General features: G+C 46.1%; 2 protein-coding genes across 2 annotated transcripts in view; one reads left to right on the top strand and one right to left on the bottom strand.

Moving 5' to 3' along the window:
* Positions 1 to 7,388: 7,388 nt before the first annotated feature.
* LOC144124561 (10 kDa heat shock protein, mitochondrial) lies at positions 7,389 to 10,892 on the bottom strand. The gene is made up of 4 exons (XM_077657306.1): positions 10,753 to 10,892; positions 10,252 to 10,413; positions 8,328 to 8,417; positions 7,389 to 7,613 (listed from the first exon to the last, which is right to left on the bottom strand). Exons 1-4 carry the CDS (start codon positions 10,753 to 10,755, stop codon positions 7,563 to 7,565), a joined length of 306 nt encoding a protein of 101 aa, XP_077513432.1. The 5' UTR covers positions 10,756 to 10,892; the 3' UTR covers positions 7,389 to 7,562.
* A 398-nt stretch (positions 10,893 to 11,290) lies between these two features.
* LOC144124558 (heat shock protein 60A-like) overlaps positions 11,291 to 20,869 on the top strand; it is a 42,346-nt gene continuing 32,767 nt past the window's right edge. The window contains exons 1-3 of the mRNA XM_077657305.1: positions 11,291 to 11,391; positions 15,185 to 15,371; positions 15,993 to 16,424. Coding sequence (XP_077513431.1) covers positions 15,204 to 15,371; positions 15,993 to 16,424 — 600 coding nt within the window. The 5' untranslated portion in view covers positions 11,291 to 11,391; positions 15,185 to 15,203. The remainder of the gene's footprint in view (positions 11,392 to 15,184; positions 15,372 to 15,992; positions 16,425 to 20,869) is intronic.

The raw sequence follows: 20,869 nt of genomic DNA, 5'->3' as shown, positions 1-20,869 counted from the left end.
TACGTTTTCTGTTTGCTACAGACCACCACATGGAAACCTTTCTAGCTTCTTTTCTTTTTATGAGCAACTGCTGTCATTTACTTCAGAAACTGGTAATTACTTGGTGTCTGCCGGGGATTTCAATATTGACATGTTGACCATCTCTGCACCGCAAAAGGCCATGCTAACCATTTTAACCTCAAACGGATATGAAAATGTCATCCGTGCGCCAACTAGGATCACAACCGAAAGCGAAACACTGCTTGATATGTTTATTACAAATGCCGATTCTACAAACGCTGCTAGTGGTGTAATATCATACGACCTAAGTGACCACCTTCCAATATTTTTTCTGTTAAGAAAACATAATCTTATATCAAACAAAAAGCATCAGTACGTTTCCCTCCAGACCATTACACAGACTGGTTTAGATAGTTTCAGAGCTGAGTTACAGTGTTGCGACATGAAGGAAATTCTGGAAACAGATAACGTAGACATCGCGTACAGCAAGCTTATTGATGAGATCTCTCGAATATATAAGCGCCATTTCCCAGAACAGAAGTTTAGAGTGGGTAAAAAGATAAGAAAGCCATGGATAACTCCCGAATTGTTAAAACAAATAAATTGTAAAAATGCACTCTACCACAAGTTTATTAAGACCAAGGATCCATGCGTATTAAAGGAATATAAATCATTTAGAAACAAACTGAACAGAAAACTAAAAGTGCATAGGAAATTCTATTTTCATGCCGAATTTGACAGCTGCTCGAATAAACCTGATATTTTATGGCAGAAGTTAAATACCCTCTTGAATCGTCGCAGGTCATCTCCGCGTGTAGAAAAGCTACTTCTTGGTGGCAAAGAAATATCGGGAATTGCTCTATCAAATACGTTTAACGATTATTTTGTGGGCTACTCCAATAGTTGTGCATCGACTGATATTTCGACATTACTGCCTGATAGAAATCAATTTTCACTTTTTTTTCGCCCTTTTACGGAACTTGAGGTACAGTCAGTTTTCCTTTCACTCAAAAATAGCTCAAGTTGCGACGTAGAAGGCATGCAGGTCCGGCCAATCAAATATGTGCTCGATATTCTTTCTCCATATCTCACTTGTATCTTTAATATGTCTTTGGCGAGCGCTATCTTTCCGAGGAGGATGCAGATTGCAAGAGTTTCGGTCCTGTTTAAGAAAGGTGACGTAAACGATATCAAAAATTACAGGCCTATTTCCATTTTACCGGTGCTATCCAAGGGATTAGAGAAGCTAATACATATGCAAATGTCTGATTTTTTTGATAAGCATAATCTTATTTCCTCTGCCCAGTTTGGATTTAGAAAACGCCGATCGACGGAATTAGCACTACTTGAGCAAAAAGAATTTATTCTGTCGCAGTTTGACAACAAGAATTTTGTGCTCGGCCTTTACATAGATTTCACTAAAGCATTTGATTGCATCCATCATTCCATATTACTTGAAAAGCTTGAGACTTACGGCGTTCGAGGACACAGTCAAAATCTCATAAAATCGTACCTAGATCATCGCCATCAATATGTACAAATAGAGAACTGCCGTTCAGATTTGAAACAAATCAACAGAGGTGTTCCTCAAGGCAGTATTCTTGGCCCGTTCCTTTTTATAGTCTATATAAATGACTTAGTTCATATCTACAGAGATGCAAAATATATTTTATACGCTGATGACGCTAGTATATTTTTTTCATCACCTGAACCTAGTAGCCTTCAGAATAAAGCCAACTCTGCTCTAAGATCCCTTCATAAATGGTCCGCAGCAAACAGTCTATAAATTAATACAAAAAAGACAAAAGCCGTAATTTTCAGACCGAAATCGAAGCAAATAAACAGCAGTCTAATCACCCTTCTTTACGAGAACGAAAAAATCGAAATAGATAGTAGTGTTAAAATACTTGGAGTTATCTTCACACAAAATATGCTTTGGGATGCGCACATTGAATCTGTGTCAGGGAAGCTATCTCGTATTGTTGGTATGACGGCGCGACACAGAGCTATATTACCTTTCAATATAAAGCTTCTTATTTACAATACTCTCTTTTTTTCTTCTTTGTATTATTGTGTATTGGTATGGGGTACCACGACACGTACAAATCTTGAAAGAATACATATACTTCAAAAAAAAATTGTTCGAGCACTTTTTAATGTACCGTATCATTCCCATACTTCACAGCTATTTTCGAAAGCAAACATAATACGCGCGTTTAATCTTTATAACTATAAGTTAAGTCTGGCTTTCAAACGGGAGGTGAAAGAAAATCTCAAGTTTTTTCATGAATTATCAGATCTCGATAAAAACACACATTCCTACACCACCCGTTACACAGAACCGTGGAAAGTGGTCACTGCGCGGGTAAATTATTCCAGGCAAAAAGTGTCATACACACTGCCAACCCTTTTAAATTCATTTCACAAATCAGGTATAGATTTGCATACGATTTCTGTACGAACCCTACGCCAACATTTCATTAACAATCCTTGCTTACAATAACAACTAAAAGTGTTATCTTGCCTTTTGTTATGTTTACCTGTTGTGACTATCAAGTGTGCGTGCATTAATTTTGAATATTGTGCTTTCTGCGAGTTCTTTGTTTTATTTTTTTGTTGTTGTCCTATCGCTGCCTGCTTTGTAGGGAGGCTGCGGGCTTCAGTCAAGTCGCTTGTTGTCAAGCGGCTTTTATCCGCAGTCTCCCCCATCACTGATGGAAATAAACAAGTTATTATTATTATTATAACAGTCGGACCGCTTAGTTCCGGTTTCGCTTTCGTGCGCTTCGCGCCAGCCCTCGGAAACGGTCGCGCATCGGCCAGCCAACCGAACACAGCTGCGCGCCGTTTAGGACCCCGGCTAGCACCTCGTTTCTCTTGCTTCCAATCACATGGTTCTTCCAGTGCGCGGAGACTATGCGCTTCGTCACGTGCCGCTCGCTCTTTGTGCGGGAAACATGGAATTCTGGTGCGCGCTACGGTCGAAGACATCGTTTTTTTTTTCTGACCACGAGACGCGCGTTACAGTCTAGGGCGCGTTAGAATCAGGTAAACACCGTTTCTTATAAAAGGTAGTTTCTGAAGATATGTTAGTAGTAAAATAACATCTCCTAGCCGAAATCAAGAGGAAGAAATGGGCTCAGGCAGGGCATGTAATGCAAAGGCAAAAAGTAACGGAGTGGATTCCAAGAGGAGGAAAGCGTAGCAGGGGGCGGCAGAAAGTTAGGTGGGCGGATGAGACTAGGAAGTTCGCACGTCTCCCGGACGAAGATATAACAGATATTGAGGCATGGACAGCGCTGCAGATGAAAACCGTCGCCAGGCATTCTGCGACAGTGAACACCACGGAGGAAACTCCGGCAGTTGACTCGCACCTGTTACATCTGTGGGAAGCCAGGAGATCTCTGACAAGGAGGTGGAAAAGGCACAAGTTAAATCGCAAGCTCAAGACCAAGATTGCAGAACTCACCAAAGAAGCGGATGACTACGCACATAACCTCGCTAACCAAAACTGGCTCAAGCTGTGTGATGAGCTCAACGGTAGAATGGGCACGGCTAAAGCATGGGGACTCCTCAGATCCCTTATCGAGCCGAACTCAAACCGGAAAGAGCAAACAGACACGCTCTGTAACGCCTCGCACAGCTATAAAGGGGACAACGAAGCCCTCATTGCAGAACTTGCACGGAAATTCCTCGATCTGGGATCCTCGTACCCTCTCCCTGCGTACACCAGTGCACCCAATGAAGAGATGGACCAAGACGTAACGGTTGAGGAACTGAGGGCGGAGCTTGACGTCATGCGCAAGAACACCGCTCCTGGACCGGACCAGATAAACACCAAGATGCTCTTTAATATGGATGACATCACTTTAAGAAAATTAGTGAAATACTTCAACACGCAGTGCTGGCACAAGGGCCAGATCCCCGACTCCTGGAAATTGGCTTTAGTGCGATTTATTCCCATGCCCAATAAGCCATGCGATATTGATCATTTACGACCGATCTCCCTGACGTGTCTGGGTAAACTGTTCGAGAGGGTCGTGAACGCCCGACTGAAACGACTCCTGAGGAAGACTGATATCCTCCCTGACACGCTGTACGGGTTTAGAGAAAAGCTGTCTACACAAGATATTCTCCTCCGTATCAGAGAGGATATTCTGGACAACCCCGGCAGATGTCAGGTCAAGGCCATCCTAGCGCTCGATTTAAAAGGGGCATTTGACAATGTCAACCACCAGGGAATACTGGATGAGCTTAACAGCATCAACTGTGGTGACCGCACATATAATTACGTGAGGGACTTTCTCTCCAATAGAAAAGCATCAATAAATATTGGTGATCGGACCTCCTCTCCGTTCAATCTAGGTTCCAAGGGCACCCCGCAGGGAGCGGTCTTGTCTCCGCTTCTCTTCAACCTGGCCATGCGTGGGCTACCAGAGAAGCTAGACCGCATCCAAGGCATTGAGCTCGCTATATACGCCGACGACATTACGATCTGGTGTTGCAGCGGTAATGAAGGGGAAATTCAAGGCCGGCTTCAGGAAGCAGCGAATGTCGTGTGCCAGCATGCGGCGAGGCGTGGGTTAATGTGCTCTCCCGAGAAATCAAAGTTACTCCTGATCGACCGTGGCAAAAGGCAGAATACGGGGCTTTTGCCGTCCACTCCCTCTGTCGCCATTACGGTCCAGGGTATGAGCATTCCGATCAAGAAAGAGATCAAGATCCTGGGAGCCATCATACCCAGCGGCAACACTAACACCACTACAATCAGACAGCTCCAAGCCTATTCCGAACAAGTCTCTAGAATGTTATGCCGTGTAATCAAGAAAAGAAATAGGCTAAGAGAGAAGGAGGCCCTAAGATTAGTTCAGGCTTTCATTCTCTCTAAACTAACATACACCACCCCGTACTTACGGCTTAGCAAAAAGGAGAAAGACCAACTAGATGTTATTATTCGAAAGGCAGTTAAGACGGCGCTGGGACTCCCTTTATGCACATCCACTAAGCGCTTACTACAGCTGGGGATCCATAACACCATCGACGAACTAATAGAGGCCCACCGTGTAAATCAAATTGTCAGGCTCTCAACATCTAAGCCTGGCAGGAAAATATTACAGAAGCTGAGAATCAGACCACCCCGGGAAGTCGCTGACAAGATTGACATGCCCATGCAGATGAGATCACACATTACGACTCACCCCATACCAAAACGCATGGATGAGGAATATAACAGGGGACGGAGACTAGCCAGAGCTAGACACCTCTCTAAGCGCTGGGATGGAAACAAGGACACGATCTACGTCGATGCGGCTGGACCCGTTAACGGAGTCGCGGCAATTGCAGCAGTTTCACCCCGGGGGGATATCATTGCAAGCAGCCTTATCCAAGCGGTGGATACCACATCGGCTGAAGAAGCAGCTATCGCACTAGCGATATCAAAGAACAGCGAGGCAACGGTTATGTCCGACTCACAAGCAGCGGTACGCAATTACCTCAGAGGCCGCGTTGGCGCTGTTGGGAAATTTTGGAAAGGTCTAATCCTTCCAACATCCAGATCTTCTGGACGCCAGGGCACCTCTCAACGACGGGCAATGAGGCGGCCAACACAGCTGCTCGAGCTCTCCTCCTCCGAGCATCTGGCACGCAGCCTCTCTCTGACATAGTTGACAACCCCTCACCCTTACTAAGCTACGCAGAAATTACGGAGTACTATAAGATCACAAGAAGGGAATATCCTCTTCCTCACAAAACCCTAAGTAAATATGAAGAGCACATAATCAGGCGACTACAAACATACTCTGCCCAATCCTTACCTAATGAGTAAATGGTAACCAGAAACCTACAATTCGTCCTGCCCCTTCTGTGGAGCAGTTGGCACACTCTTTCACGCGGTTTGGGAATGTCAAGAAAACCCAGACTTGGACAGCAATCCCGATCCGACTCATGAGCGCTGGGAGGCAACCCTTCATAGCCACAGCCCACTCGACCAGAAATTGCTGGTTGAGAGGGGCCGGATTATGATGACGACCAATGGGTTCTCGTACTGAACCCACCCAGTTTCTGTGCTCTGAATGTTTTTCCTCCTCGCAGGCATAGGGCGGGCACAGCTGGCAAAGGGCAGGGTTAATTGGGGAGACATGGGAGAGGCCTTTGCCCTGTGGTAGGCATAGTCAGGCTGATTATTAAACGATAGCAAAGATGAAAAGCCAGGCATTACAGAGTTAATACATGGTAGGCTACACAGGGTATTGTGTGGATGAGAAAAGCATATACATATATATATACATACAATACATGCCTTTCATATCAGTTTGGTGAAAAACGTATTTTAGCTGGTTGAAGCCAAATATATCTAAATTGAGTGTCATGAAATAGTTCGATATATCAGGAATTTGATACATAAAAACTTGCAGTAAATAAGCCTGCAACCTAGAAGCAAGAAACATTGTACCCACATTAGTCGCGCACTTCCTGCAGCAATGTACCGCCCACCCGCATGCTTGCAGCGCATTGCTCGCTAGGCCCAACATTTTTCGCAGTGGGAGGCCTTTGGAAATAGCCAACGTTTATTATGTCTTGTCCTTTTACCAGTACATTACAAATAGGATCTCATTAAAATTAAGGTATTGTTGGTTCCTCCGTTTTCGGCAGCGAAGCACGCAAGGCGAGGCCCGCCGATGAGCTATTATGTTGGCTTTACCACTTGACAGCCATGTCACGTAGAAAATGGTAGCGAGACCCAAGGCCACCCTCAAGCATACCGCAAGTTCTCCTGATCATGCGGTTGCTCAGCGCAGCCGACTGGTCTGTGAGCGCGATAAGTGATAAAGAGCGTCTCGCCGTTCGATACATCTAATGGTTTGCTGAATGAGAGTTCGATAAATGCTAACAATAGTGCTCTACTTTTGCATGGGAGTTTCAGGGGGATGTTCGGTACTAACAATAATTCGATATGTACAGCTTCGACTGTACTTGCACTCATAATAAATATTATGGATCTCCAATTTTGAATAAAAAATGCTGCACATGCTTCTTGTGAAGGCGTTTTCAGAGAAAAGATGTTGCTTATGAGCACACATGCATGGCAAAAAATGGCCAATATCTTCACAGTTTTCCTAAACCAGCATTTTTAAATAGAATAAATCTTGGGCTTCTAATCCCTGTATTATCGGGGGTGCTTGATCTCTTCAATTTCAAACCTAACCGATGCTTTCATGGTATGTTCCATTCTCTCCTGTGCCAGTAAATATGAGCTATAGTAGTTTGCAAACCCAAACGGCCCTTCTTTCAGCAGATTCGCACACCTGTGTGAGGTGTCAGGATGTGCCCACTTATTTCACGCATCAGGGACTTCAAGAGCTCAACACACAAAATGCTTGAGACGCTGCTACTTGTATACATGATGCTGGCGATTTATTCGTGTATAAAAAGAAAAACGAAGAGGCAGTCTGGTCCGAGCAGCACACCAGGTGTGCTCACTGACTGCCACATGAGCGGCAACAAACTATGAGGCGACGAAACGGCTATGGACAGAGATGGGCGCAGGCAGTCGATGGCACTGCTCAGTTGGCCCACTTTCCAAGGACATCACTGTCCCGGAAGATGTAGAACTCCTGCAGAAAGAGCCAGAAGATGGGGTGTAAAGGTTAGAACAAAGAGCACACATTCTTAAATGGCAAGCTGAGCTTGTAAAACCTCGTTGATACGTTCCCGGTTCATGCCATTTCCCTGTCCCTATGCTCAAAATTGTGGGCATTAAAAATGTCCCATAGAGTTGCACAATATTTATCCCGATCAATATGTTCCCGGATATCACAATTGCTCAGCTACTACGTTTAAGAGTTAACAAATTGTCGTGTAACCCAGTTATAGACCAACTGCACATGTGCAAACATTCAAGTGAGCTGAAGGTGAGGGCAGGAGGCATGAAGAGCTGGAATGCAGTGGCAGTCACCCACTATGATGGGTTCTCTGGAGTGCCTAGGTGCAAGGAGGCGAAGAACCACAAGCACTAACCCCCCCCCCCCAACAACAAAAATAGAAATGGAGAGTCCTTTTTGAGGAGACGAAACATGAAGAAAGGAACACTGAGGTTTCTTTGCGGCGCATAAGGGTAAGGAAGCGAAGCATCTATGAAGCATATAAGAACATTTGTATGAAATGCTTTTGCGGTCATGACAGTGCTGTCATAATCTGCACACTTTCATGCATTCCGCATCAAATTTTTCACTCACGTGTTCATTTGATGAACACGTGAGGTGAGCACATTTTTAAACAGGGTGTTCACATCTTGCAGCGACATTTTAACGTCCTTTGGGAAGACTTGCCTTGTTGTCGATCTCCACCTTAGTGCCACCGTACTCTGGCAGGAGGACTTTGTCCCCTTCCTTGACAGCCATGGGTATCGTCTGGCCAGACTGCAAGGAACGCACACACAACGGATGGGCAGAGTTAAGCTGGGCACACCCAGAGCAGAGCATGGCGTACACTCGTGTTTGAGTGGGGCGGCATTTCATGCAGAACTGACACAGTGCAGACAGCGTGATGCTCGGTTAAAGGGACACTGGGGACAAATTGAACTTTGCTATTTCAGAATTACAACAAACAAAAACAATAGTTACACTGCTAAGCATGGCACTTCGATTAATAGCTAGTGCCCGCATACATCGTAAAAAAGGAGAGTTACCTCTTCACTCCTTTGAACTTTGTGAATAGCAAAAAAATGAAGCCAACACTGCCTTTTTGCTTTAAAGACAATATGTGGCTCAGGCAGTATACCACCACTGAATAGCACTTCCTGTCATTTCAAAGGCAAGGCAGGACCACTGGTGCTGATAGCGACGCTTCACAGTATAGGAAGAGTGGCAGCTTTCAACAGGCTCCCCGTATATTGACAATGTGCAGGCAGTCATTCACAAGCAGTCCTAATGGTTCCCCTCTGCAGCTGTGCAGTGGCACATTGTTTGCAGGCTGTTCAACTACCAGCAATTTCACTTGGGAAATTGCTCTCCGTCTCAGTTCAAATGCTACTGACGCAATACACTGCATTATTTTCATCACCTCAGGTGCCACTTCCTGTTAGTTCTCTGGTCTCTCGTAAATGCCATTTGCTTCTTCTTCAATCTATGGACATTCTACATTTAAAAAAATCCTTTTAGATGGAAGATATTCTTGCAAGAAAAAGAAGGGGAATGACATTTATTAGGAATTTAAGGTTGTTCAATATTCTTGTTTCAAAAAATTTTGGGAAGAAAGCATGTTCAGGATACCTGTGTATATGATGCTTGGACGACAAAGAAATGCCCTTAGGTGCAGCATAAAGTGAGTGGATATCAGAATTACCTCAAATGTTCACATCAGTGTAAGCCAATACTAGCAACCAACTTTTTGGATGGAGCAATAGGGCCACACTGTGTTAAGCAGTTGCATACAGCAGCACCTTGTGAAGCATTTTGCTCCCACACATCTCACGAACTCCAGTCACCCTCCCTTCCGAATGTAATCTCTGGAAGAGCACCATACATGTAGTATGGTGCCTTCACCTTTGAAGCGTGCACAGTCACAAAATGTTGGCTTCATTTAGTGTGCTTGCTAGAACAAACAAGTTGCATGCCGATAGTGCAGCTGCAAGAACCTATGCTACAAGCTTGCATCACGTCACCAAAAGGCTGGTGAATGGGCAGTGTGGGCATAAACTAAACAAAGTTTAGCAAGAAGGAAAACATGAGGCCATTTCTATTTATAGCATGCCATCAAGAAATGCACAAAGTATGAGTGGTTGTCTCAGCAACAACAGTGCTTACTGTTTCAAGACTTAAATGCCACTGATATTCTGGACCAAGTATGTGGATCAAACTGTAGCACCTTGAATGAGGAATGTCTGAAATCATGCACTTTTCTCAGTACAATGCATACATAGATGGAGTAAGTGAGCCAGTGTTCCCTGGTATACCTTGTGCAAAAAGCATACTATGCATAGTTTGTACAGAAGCTATAAGGCTCGCACAACGGCTACACATTTTTTTCGAGCACTGCGCCAGGCATTTCCCGATACCAAGTTCACCACACAGAACTGCAACGTTCCCGACTACCGCCAGGCACAATTAACGCACCTGGGAGTGTTTTCCCTCGAACTGCACCTCTCAACCACTGCGTGCTGGTCATTCGGCACAGTGTGCGCCGGCCTCTACAACTCGAGCGGAATGCGAGGCGGTGCATGCGTCCGCGCACGTGCTCCAAGGGCATGCTCACCTCGCTCCGTCCGCCGGGTCCGACTGCGACGACCGTGGCGCTGTGCACCTTGGCCTGCGCCTTCTCCGGTATCATGATGCCGCCCTTGGTCTTGGCCTCCGGCACGAACCGCTCGACCAGGATGCGGTCCAGGAGAGGGATCAGGCGCTTGCCCACACCGGCCTGCGGGGAACAGAAAGCGAGAGGCAAATGCGCGCTTGATACGTTGCTGGAATCAATAGCGCTTTGTGTCTCGTCCTTGTCTTTTCGTGGTTTGCATGCTCTGGCGCTATTTTCTTCGAATCAAGTATGCACCAACTCGCCCAAAAAGAAGTATTAATGCTGGAATCACGCGCTACGGCACTTGGGCCGGCTTGGGCGCTAGCAACCAGTGGCCGAATCGCGTGCGGCAAGCAAAGGCGAAAAAAAAAAATACGTGTTGCGCAGCTGTTCACGCTCGCGTCGCTGTGGGCACGGACAACAATGCAGCGCGGAAGCATTTGAGGGCTGTATTTTACGTACCATGACGCTCTCTAAGAAGCCTGCGTACAAGAGCGAGCAGCGAAGCTTCGAGAAGCCGTAAACCTAACGGCAGCAGATCGGCGTGTGCTGGCGCAAGGACGGATCGGGCGAGCACATGGTTTTCAGGTGCGTATCTGCGCATGCGCACAGCAGCAGACGGCCCAAAAGAATGTCAGAAAGAGCAAATGAAAGCTTAATAACGAGAATTAAACGTGTCAAAATTGAGTGAAAAATAGTTTAAAGTTGTTTATTTACGCCGAAGTGGGTCAGCAATTTAATATGTTTAGATGCAGTACGTTCTAGAACTTTTCGGCCCCAGAACAGCATAGTTAATTTGTCAACATTAAATTCATGCATTCAAAGCTAACATTGGGCAGAAATTTACTGTTGTGTTAACTATGCGCTGTCGGTAACTATACTCGCTGGTAGAGAAGAATATAACGCTCAGTGATTTGTGATAAAATGCAAAAACGCGAGTCGCAAACAAGATATGCCATTCTGGGGCCGCGCATAATACCCGTCTTATCGCTCTCCGTAGCCAACAGTGGCCAAAAGGCACCGGAGCCGGCAAGGAGCAGCGTGAGCTGCAGCGAAGCTGAGTCCAAAGTTTCGGGCATTCCTCTCGTCGTTTCGCACACAGTGAGTACCGCAGCGAGCACGAACAAAGCGAACAACAGCGTACGCCACCCAATCTGCAGAGACTGACGCCGTCCGCTTCGTGCATCGTCTTTGCGTGCGTGCACTAGCCCTAAACCCACGTGTAGTAGCTGCAGGCGCCGGCATGCCGCGGAGTGGTCACGGGGTGCCGCTAACGCGAGGGGCTCGTGCGAATGCACGGCGCTCGCGAAGCTCGTGAGGAAATTCATGTCGCCTGTGACTTTCCGCCCGTGCGCTTCTCACGAGGCAGTGTGAGACCGAGATGTATCCCGAGCGTGGCTGCGATACGGGCTCACATCCGTGGCTCGCTAGGCAAGCCTGCGCAGCCACCCTGCCGCGGTCAGTCGCCTCGATTGTCGCGGCTGTTCGGCGTTAGTGGATCGCGATGTTTCTCCTTCGTCGTTGTCGTGGGAACGGCACTGAAAGTCCAGGCGCAGTTGCCTCCTGGCTGCGCAGTTTGGTGTGGTGCCGAGGGCCACGCAGTCTTGCGCCCCGTCTGAGCGCTGCTGTAGATCGGGATAGATGTGGAGCTGTACGGCGCGAAGAGACGTTGATCGAGTTCGCACATCGGCAGGATAATGCATCGCCGCCGCGCGCTGTTATCTGCGGACGAAGGGACGACACGCGGGCCGCGCTGTGGGAAAGAGGACTTGTGGTTGGCGGCTAACGAATAGAGTTCAGTACGCCAGGTTCTCCACTCTCGGCGTAACTTCCACGTAGAGTGAAGAAAAAGAAAAATCCTGTCCGTTGGGAAGGGAGAGAAAGGGCTGCATAGCCCGCCGTGGTTCGAGAGAGGAGCTGCGGCTGACTCTTTCATAGGCTACTACGGTGAACCGTAGGTATTCCGTTGATTAGTAAAGAAAAGCTGGTGATGAGGAAGCTGTGTAATGGCGACATTTTAATAAATCTGTAAATAGGATAAAATTTTATACGAAGGCACTTTGTTTTTAATAATGTACGGCTGTTGTTTAAAGCTGAAGTTTTTGTGTGTGTGTGTGCAATTTGTTGGGATGCCTCCTTTTTGTTGCCCATGGCTAAGTATTTCCAAGGGAAACATCACAGAAAAGCATTGTGTTGAGTAGAAATATGGAGGAGGGGAGTTTACTTGAACAGGGAATGTGGCGCATTTTCTTCATATGAAAGCTCCATGCTAAGAGACACTGGTAGTGGTTATGGCCTCTGGTTCTAATGCAGGCAGCAGATTTCATGAAGAGGCTAATTGGCTAGCATGTAAAAGCCAATGGTGTTTTGCAGCAGCATTGGCCAGAGCTCTTGATACTAGTCACTCTTTGAAGCGCAGCTTCGCAACTGGTAAGATTAAAGAGTTCTGGCATTATTGGCATAGTATTATCTCAGTGTGTGAAAGCAGGCACTGCACTGTCTTTTTGTACATAGTCTGCTGATTCACATTGCTTTTAATTATGCAGATGTTTTGAATTTTTTTTTGCAGCAAACTTTTGTCATTTTGTTCCATTCCTTGAAGGTGTCCTGCCATTTTGTCTTGTCATGTACAGTTTCTCTTTCTTGCAGCTTGTGGGCTTTTATGTTAAAGGAGTATAGATGCCAAAGTTTTGCTTACATGCTTTCTTCTTTTTGAATGATGCCTTAGTAACTAGCGTTCATGGATCACCCCATACCATTCTGCTGTGAATGCAAGTAATTTTTAATTGAATTTTTTCTGGATGCTGTTTTGGTTTCCATTTCAGCATCTAAACGATATCTGGGACATGTAATGAGCAACTGATGTGGGGTGTAGAAAAGCTGCAGTATAATTGCCGATACATAATTTTAAGGCACTACAATGCTCAAGCTAACCTGGTTCAAGAGTCCGAATAACAAAAGTCAATGTTTCAGCAGTTTTATTGCAGTTTTTTTTTTTTTCATGCCTCATGGAACTAAACATTCCGTACATGTCGCAGCCATCGTCTGGTTGATGAAACCGAAACAGCCTGAGAAATAATTTTTATAAATTATTGTGCAGTGTATAGGCGATTACCACATTGTGGCTCATGTATTCTATTGTCTTATGCATCATTACAGAGAAGGAAACATGCAACTAAAGGGAGCTGTCTATAATCCTTTAAGCAGTGTGGAGACATGTATGCCTGGTCATTCAATAGGCATCCCACATGCTTGGCAATACTTTTTTTTTTCAATAATCTAAATGTGGTTTGGTTGAAGTGTCTTCATTTCTAGGAAGTTTTCTACTAATTGTGGCAAAAAATTGAAACTGTGAGGCACTAGACAAAGCTCATTGCAAGCATATGACTTGAAAAAAGCAGTATGATGCAGTACTAGATAGAGCGTAGACAGAAGTTGTTTTACTGACACTAGTTGAGCTGGCGTGCATTTTCCAGAAGGTCTAACTTCGCTGACTTGTGTCAAGTTTTCCATCAAAGGAAGCTAAATCAAGGCCCGGCTCATAGTATTTGACCAATATTTGCCAGTGACACACTGGTGATGTTCACTTTGCCTGCTAGAACATCACTAAGGCTATTCCTGCAGAGTAGGAGCTTGGATTCGTGCAAACTTGCACATGTATGCCTACAGCGATAGAATGTGTGTAAATTACATTGTGGCGTGAGCATAGTTGGCCGGTTAAGCAGTTCTGTTTGTCTTTGGATTGTATTGGCATCTTCTGGGGCCAGTAGCTGTTAGCTGGGGCACTCCCTATACATCTACATGGTGGGTTGTGTTGCTAGCTGTCCCATGGATTTTTGTATGGCAGCAGAGGGGCTTTACTCTGGTGGTGGTTACAGGATGGGGTTATGTTGTGAGCAGAGTGGACAGGTTTTGTGTGGAAGCAGCCAAGAACACGGGTCGGTTCAAAACAGGTATTAGCATCCCACGGACACATTTGCTTATGCAATGTCGCAGGAGCTTTGCATATCATGTTTTTGTCGGAACGTGAATGGTGAAGGGCTGCATTTGGATAGCATGAAGTGGCTACCTGTGGTGCAGGAACATTCCACTATCGGGTGGCTGCACGTTAGTCTGTGGGCATGTGCTATGTGCTTTCACCTGAGAAAGGCGCATGCAGAAAGAGGGGCCTGAGACCCAGAGCGGTAAGACCTGGAAGCTGAGTGGTGCTCAATATAGGGGTTCAACTACGCTGCCCGTGTGGCCCATTTGTCGTGTTTGTGTTGCTGCCTGTAATGTGCCATGTGTCTAAGCAGTACGTCTATCAAGGTAGTTATGAATTCAAAAATCTTGTGCCTCTTTGGCAAAGTTAGCAGCAGTGGCTCTAAAGGTCTCAGCTCTAAAAAGGGGGGTACCAACAGAAGCATTAAGGTCCTTACATAAGACAAGGGGTGGTAGACACGAACAGACACTGGATTTTCAACTATACTCTATTGGAAGGCATACATTGCCACACAAAAGCATCTGCGCCAAATGTGCGTCTTCAACTGTTCCTATGATGTGTGAATTGCCATTGGCTTGACCACTCTTTTATCTGCCCCCTAGGTAGGCAGGGTGTATGTTCAGTAAATGCAAATGCATATCACTTGCACAATTTTCTGATAGCCAGTATGCAAAGCTTCTGAAGTTTCCCGCTCATATCTGGTCTTTCCCCTCTTCAAAAGTCACACAAATGAACATCGGTGCAGTTTTTCTGCACCTTTTGCAGGTGTGGCACTGAACTGCCAATTGTCTGCTCTTGCAGACTTCATAAGTCTTTCACTGCCTGGAATTGAGCTGAAATGGGGCACACACGAGAGTGATAAGCGAGTTATGTTGCCTCTTCAGTTTTCTGTGTGTGTGTGTGTGTGTGCAGCACACCCAGCAGCAGCATCATGTATCGGCTGAGCCGTGCTGTGCCACCCATGGTGCGGGGTGCCCTGGGCCAGAGCCTGCGGCGCCACTATGCCAAGGACATCCGCTTCGGCCCCGACGTCCGTGCCCTCATGCTCCAAGGGGTGGATGTGCTGGCCGACGCCGTGGCTGTCACCATGGGGCCCAAGGTGGGTGCAGGATGGATGAGGCTGCAATGGGAGCTGTGGGCTGTGGCAGCCTGAATACTGCTAACTATTGGAAAATAGCATGAGAGTAGCGAAGAGCATTCTGATGGGTGTTTCTTTGCATACTTGGTTGTCTGTGCTGTTTTCAGCATGAACTGGTGTTGTTTGTCTTAACTGATAGTAAGGTGTGTGTGGTTTTTCATGTAGCAGTTTAGGGCAACCTTCTAGGTTTTTTGTTCATGTTTTCGAAACTTTAAGATGTATTCAGATGTGACTTTAGGGCAGCTCACATCAAGATAGGTAACTTTTCTGAAGGCATTGCTGTGCACCTACCAAGCATGATTAGGCAGTTTTTCTTGTCTCATTTTTACCGCTGGCAATATTTCAACCCTTGCAACAAACTTGTTAAATGGTCATTATGGCAGGGATTTAACTATTCCCTTCTGGTTGCACGAGCAAAATCTTTTTTTTTTTTTAGCGTAATAAACCTCGGAGTACTCTACTTGCGCTATTGTCGTGATGGTTGAATTGTTGGCGAGTGCACACAATGCCTGCTGCCTGTAGTGTGCTGGTTTTGAATTTGAATGTCTGGCATTGAAACGCTTTCGCCCATCCGTGCTGTAGGGGCGTAATGTCATCCTGGAGCAGTCATGGGGGGCGCCCAAGATCACCAAGGACGGCGTGACGGTGGCCAAGGGCATTGAGCTCAAGGACCGATTCCAGAACGTGGGGGCCAAGCTGGTGCAGGACGTGGCCAACAACACCAACGAGGAGGCCGGCGATGGCACCACGACAGCCACAGTGCTGGCGCGCGCCATTGCACGCGAGGGCTTTGAGCGCATCTCCAAAGGGGCAAACCCCATTGAGATTCGCAAGGGCGTCATGCTGGCCGTCGAGCGGGTGGTGGAGGAGCTCAAGAAGCTCTCCAAGCAGGTGACCACTCCTGAGGAGATTGCCCAGGTGGCCACCATCTCTGCCAACGGGGACCGCGCCATTGGCGACCTCATCTCGGATGCCATGAAGCGTGTGGGCCGTGACGGGGTTATCACGGTGAAGGTGGGTGCTGCCTGTGCTGTCTGCTTGGGTTGGTGCGCTGGTGTCATGATTCGCTGGTGCCATGCTTCTTTTTGGCTGCTTCATGGCTGCTTCTTTTTGTAACGAGCTCTGTGCTAATGACAAACGCTGGACAACACCTACATGAAAATGCTGACCAAGAAAATTAGTGGGACATTTCCTATGCTGTGTGGAGACATTTTTTTTTTAGCAGGCATGCTGTTAATAGTTATACAGTCAAACCTCATTATAGCGATATGGTTTATAACAAAATAATTAATATAACAAAGGAATGACGATTCCCCTTGGAAGCTCTGTCAACACGGGCTATAACGAAGTAATACTTCAGTAAAACTTCTATTTGGGCTAGTTGGTGCATTTTTTAACCAAGGGAACGGAGCAGCGCAAAAACAAGCAATCACACAAGAAGGACAAGACACGACGTGAGCGCTGACTGACAACTGAATTTTATTGAGCGGAGGCATGCCCTAAATTTTCACCTCTGTTGCTCGCCTTATTTAAGGCATGCCTCCGCTCAATAAAATTCAGTTGTCAGTCAGCGCTCGTGTCGTGTCTTGTCCTTCTTGGGTGATTGCTTGTTTTTGCGCTGCTCCGTTCTCTTGGTTAAAAAACGAAGTAATCACTGTGTCCCTTCAGCTTTGTTTTAACGAGGTTCAACTAATTTATTTGCTCTATCCAGAGCATATCAGCAGTTCTAGAGGGCAATTTTTCAAGTTCTCATGGGAAGGGATGTGGGCACTGGGTGCACATCCTCTTGGTTGCCAACTAAATGAAGCTAATTGTTTGGAGTGGAGGTCCACCATATTTGAGATCAAGCGTTTCCTGAGGCCAATAGTGCATGGATGCTTCTTCCAAACTGAGCATCCAGTGGAACAAGCATGCGTTTCCTGATGCACCCTGAATATACCGATCAGCGTGCACTTGCGCTGATGTCAGCGGGGCTTGGCTTCTAAAATAAATATACTCCGTCTCGCAAGTTGTTTGCAGTGTTACGCTGCAGTGATGTAAGCAGATTGGAACGACGTGTGCTGCAAACAGTGTTCCTCTGTGCCCCTCACCCCCATGACTGATGGCTCCATCCCTGGGAAGGAAAAAGCACCAGTGTAGCCGCTGCTCCCAGGAGACTTGGCGGACGCCATGCTTGCGAATGGCGGCACAGTGCTTTGCACAGGCGCCCACCGTGCTGTGTTCGTGAATGAAATGTTCTTTCTACTTTCAAAACACCATCTTGAGCTACCTTTTCGATTACTGCAATATTGTTTGAAAAATAGTGACAACAGTGCTTAAATATTTGAAGCACTATTTGTTGTCTTCATTTGCCCTGATTGGATGACAGATCTCTGCCTTTCACATGGCTGCAAACAACTTGCGATATGAAATATAGGTCAGTTTTACTGCGGTTTAATGTCGAACATTGTTGGGATATGGCCTAGTTGGTGTTGATCCATAGTAAATAGCCATGCCGTTCGGACACTAAAAGAAAGGGATACTAGCACAGTATGCAAACTAGGTGGATATACAGTCAAAACTCGATTTAATGAAAATACAGTTGAACCTCGCTACAACGGAACTGACGGGGCGGGCGAAAAATTTCGTTGAGGCGGAACAGCCCAAAAACACTGTCAGGTTGGACAACATAGCCCCAAAACATCATTTATTTCCAAAGAAGTTGGTCAGCTTCTGTTTTTTTTTTTTTTTTTTGCTACGAGTGCCATGGCACGACTTTCGCACTCGGTGAGCAGTTGCAGCACAACGTCTGCGGAGCACATCAAATGCTTCAATCACTGTTAGTGCAGATGGTGGTGCTAAATCCTCTGTGTCGCTGTCATCATCAACATCATCATCCGATGATGTGTCGCTAGAGTCCCTAGAAATACTTGCTAGTCTGCCGTTCGCGCGGTGCTCTCTTATGGAACCGCTTGGCTGCGCCTTGGATGAATGCGCAGGGGTCGCTGCACACATTCGGAACGTCATGCCTGCAGGAGCAGTCGGGCCGTGCCTGCAGTAGTGGTGCGCGGTGCTTCTTGGTCGCGAGCCCATAATACTGGTGTTTCTTTTTTTTTTGCGAAATCCGTGAACGCTGACTCGCGTGTGTGTTGGTTTGTGTTCTTATGTATGTGTGATCGCGTCATGTCTAGACAACGTGACAAGCGCCACATCTTGCCAGCTCAATTCGCCAACTGACTTTCCTTCAGATTTCCACCATCTAGTTAAAAACGTGCGAAATGCATTTGCAGGCAAATGGTTTAACACACCTAAGAGTCGGGTGCACGCTCAAACCGATCCGAGAAGCTTGGAAAATGGACAGCCAGATCGAGTGTTTAGCTTAAAGCCATGCCGAAGATCACCAGCATGCACCTGAATCCCAATTCTTTTGAGAAAACGAGAGTTGCTCCAGCATTTCAGCTATTTGGTGATCATATAATTAAAGGTCTTATTATTTATTGCACCCCGTTAGGACGCTCATGATTTCGTGGAAGGCACTGAATCTTTTGCAAAAGAATAAATAAGCTTATCAGGATAATGACTGCGCGTGTGCCAAAAGCAGCGTTATACCCGTAGTCAACAAAATTTTTATTTTAAAGGAGTTCCTTGAACACCTCACAAAGTCGGAAATTCATGCAAAGGCCACAGTCGGGGGGTTTTTGAGCAACAGCATAGCAGAGGGACTTCGTGTTTCAATTCAGAGCACACTTAATTAGTCGCAGATGCAGATCTCAGCACACATCGTTTTAAGAATGTGATGACTGCAAACTTGAGCCAAGACAGACTTGAAAGCGTATTTAGCATTGTTTGGCAATCATCAGGATCTTTGACCATGGGAATGCCGCTCAGTATTTGGTTACTGTTAATGTACTCACATTCTACAATCTTGCGAAACTACCACCATCGGGAAACTGTGCTCCAGAAGTGGTCACTTCCTTAGTTTCGGTGGCGAAGAAACAGCCGTGCAGCAAGAATATGCTGCCTAGACTCGACAGACTAATTGATAAAGAAGCACTCATGATGTAAAAACTGCATTGGTTTCTTGTGCGCCACGTACAAGTATTACCTCTGACGACAGTGCCTGTGTGACAGGAAAAAAGCTACGAGGTGTTAATTTATGGTATCTCGGGCTAGAAAAGCACTGAAAAAAAGCCAGTGCATAGACTGTGCTTCAGCCTTGACGACTTAAAAGCAGTGGCTATACAGAAAATGATCGGGTTGCAGCTTTCACTGCAAAATTTGATAATGGTGGCTTACTGTATCCGTCTGGCCCCTTGAATAACATAATTATCACCATCCTTGAAGATAGCTTCACCACTTATTTTAGTCTGAACAAGTTGCACGAGAAGAGCATAGTTGACTTCGTTGATTTTTTAGCACATGTACATTTTCCGCCTCTGGGCTGTGTGAAACATGGACGTGAAATTGTTAATGGCATAATCAAATTCTATATTCTGCTTCGCCTGCGCTTCTACATGCATGAAGTCAATCAATGTTGAGAGGGCTGCCAACAAAGAGCAGCGGAAGCCGTTAAAGATGAGAAGATGCCAGGAGGTGGTGCAAACAAAAATGTGGGCAGCCTGGTGCAAAGTGATGGAAATAAATGTAGAACAATGATTGTTATTTTGTGCTATACATTACTGATCCTTGGGTATTTTTTCCCTGACAGGTCGTGTGACCTACACAGCATGGGCTAATAATGCTATTTTACCAAGCACGGGATTCTAACAACTGCTTAGAATGCATGCTTGTGTTCATTACTTCTGTAACTCGGTTGCCTAAGCACTAAGGAATGCGTTCCTGCAGTTTGTCTAAACCACATGATTTACAGGACTCAGGTTCTCATCTTACATGTTTTAATTGTGCGTGCATCTAGAAGTTTTCATCTAGAAGTCTTTTAGCTTCAGAGTCTGTAGAAGTTGAGATCGAATCAATAGTATGAATGAAAATGCCGCTGTCAGTAGCGCTCTGTTGCGCGCGCACACGGTCATGTGGTTTAGAATCGTGGGTAACGTTCTTGATGCAAGGGTATTTTTATTTAAATTGCTCAGAAGACGGTATATAATACGGCATGGAACCAGTATTCAGAAAGGGGAATAGGGTGTAAAAATAAGTGGGTTCGTTTCGCCTTCGACTTTGGAGTAAGTGCACAAAATTTGTTCGCAAAAAAAACAATCATTTGCGTCGCTACGCTGATGACTGAACTGCGCATTGGAAAACCACGGCTAAGCTGAAATAAAAAAAATCGGTGCAATCGCATGCGCAAGTCATCTGAAAACACGCAGGGAATTCGTTTCGCGGGGCGAAACGCGCGCATCTACCACAGACGCCGTGGCTGTCAAGGCACACCGATTGCTCGCAGCGCCACCGCGGCGGTCATTCAGCAGCAGACCCCGCCGCAGCCGGCGTACGCCAGACTAGCAGGTATTTCTAGGAACCCT

Source organism: Amblyomma americanum, chromosome 3 (assembly GCF_052857255.1).
Source record: "Amblyomma americanum isolate KBUSLIRL-KWMA chromosome 3, ASM5285725v1, whole genome shotgun sequence".
NCBI classification, from domain to species: domain Eukaryota; kingdom Metazoa; phylum Arthropoda; class Arachnida; order Ixodida; family Ixodidae; genus Amblyomma; species Amblyomma americanum.
This window is presented reverse-complemented; position numbering and strand designations above follow the sequence as displayed.

What these genes read in the sequence shown, in the direction of transcription:
- LOC144124561 (XM_077657306.1), bottom strand. An exon ending in GACCCGGCGGACGGAGCGAG is followed by an intron (nt 8,418 to 10,251) that starts GTGAGCATGCCC and finishes CGTTCCTTGCAG; the next exon opens with TCTGGCCAGACGATACCCAT. An exon ending in AGGTGGAGATCGACAACAAG is followed by an intron (nt 7,614 to 8,327) that starts GCAAGTCTTCCC and finishes CTCTTTCTGCAG; the next exon opens with GAGTTCTACATCTTCCGGGA.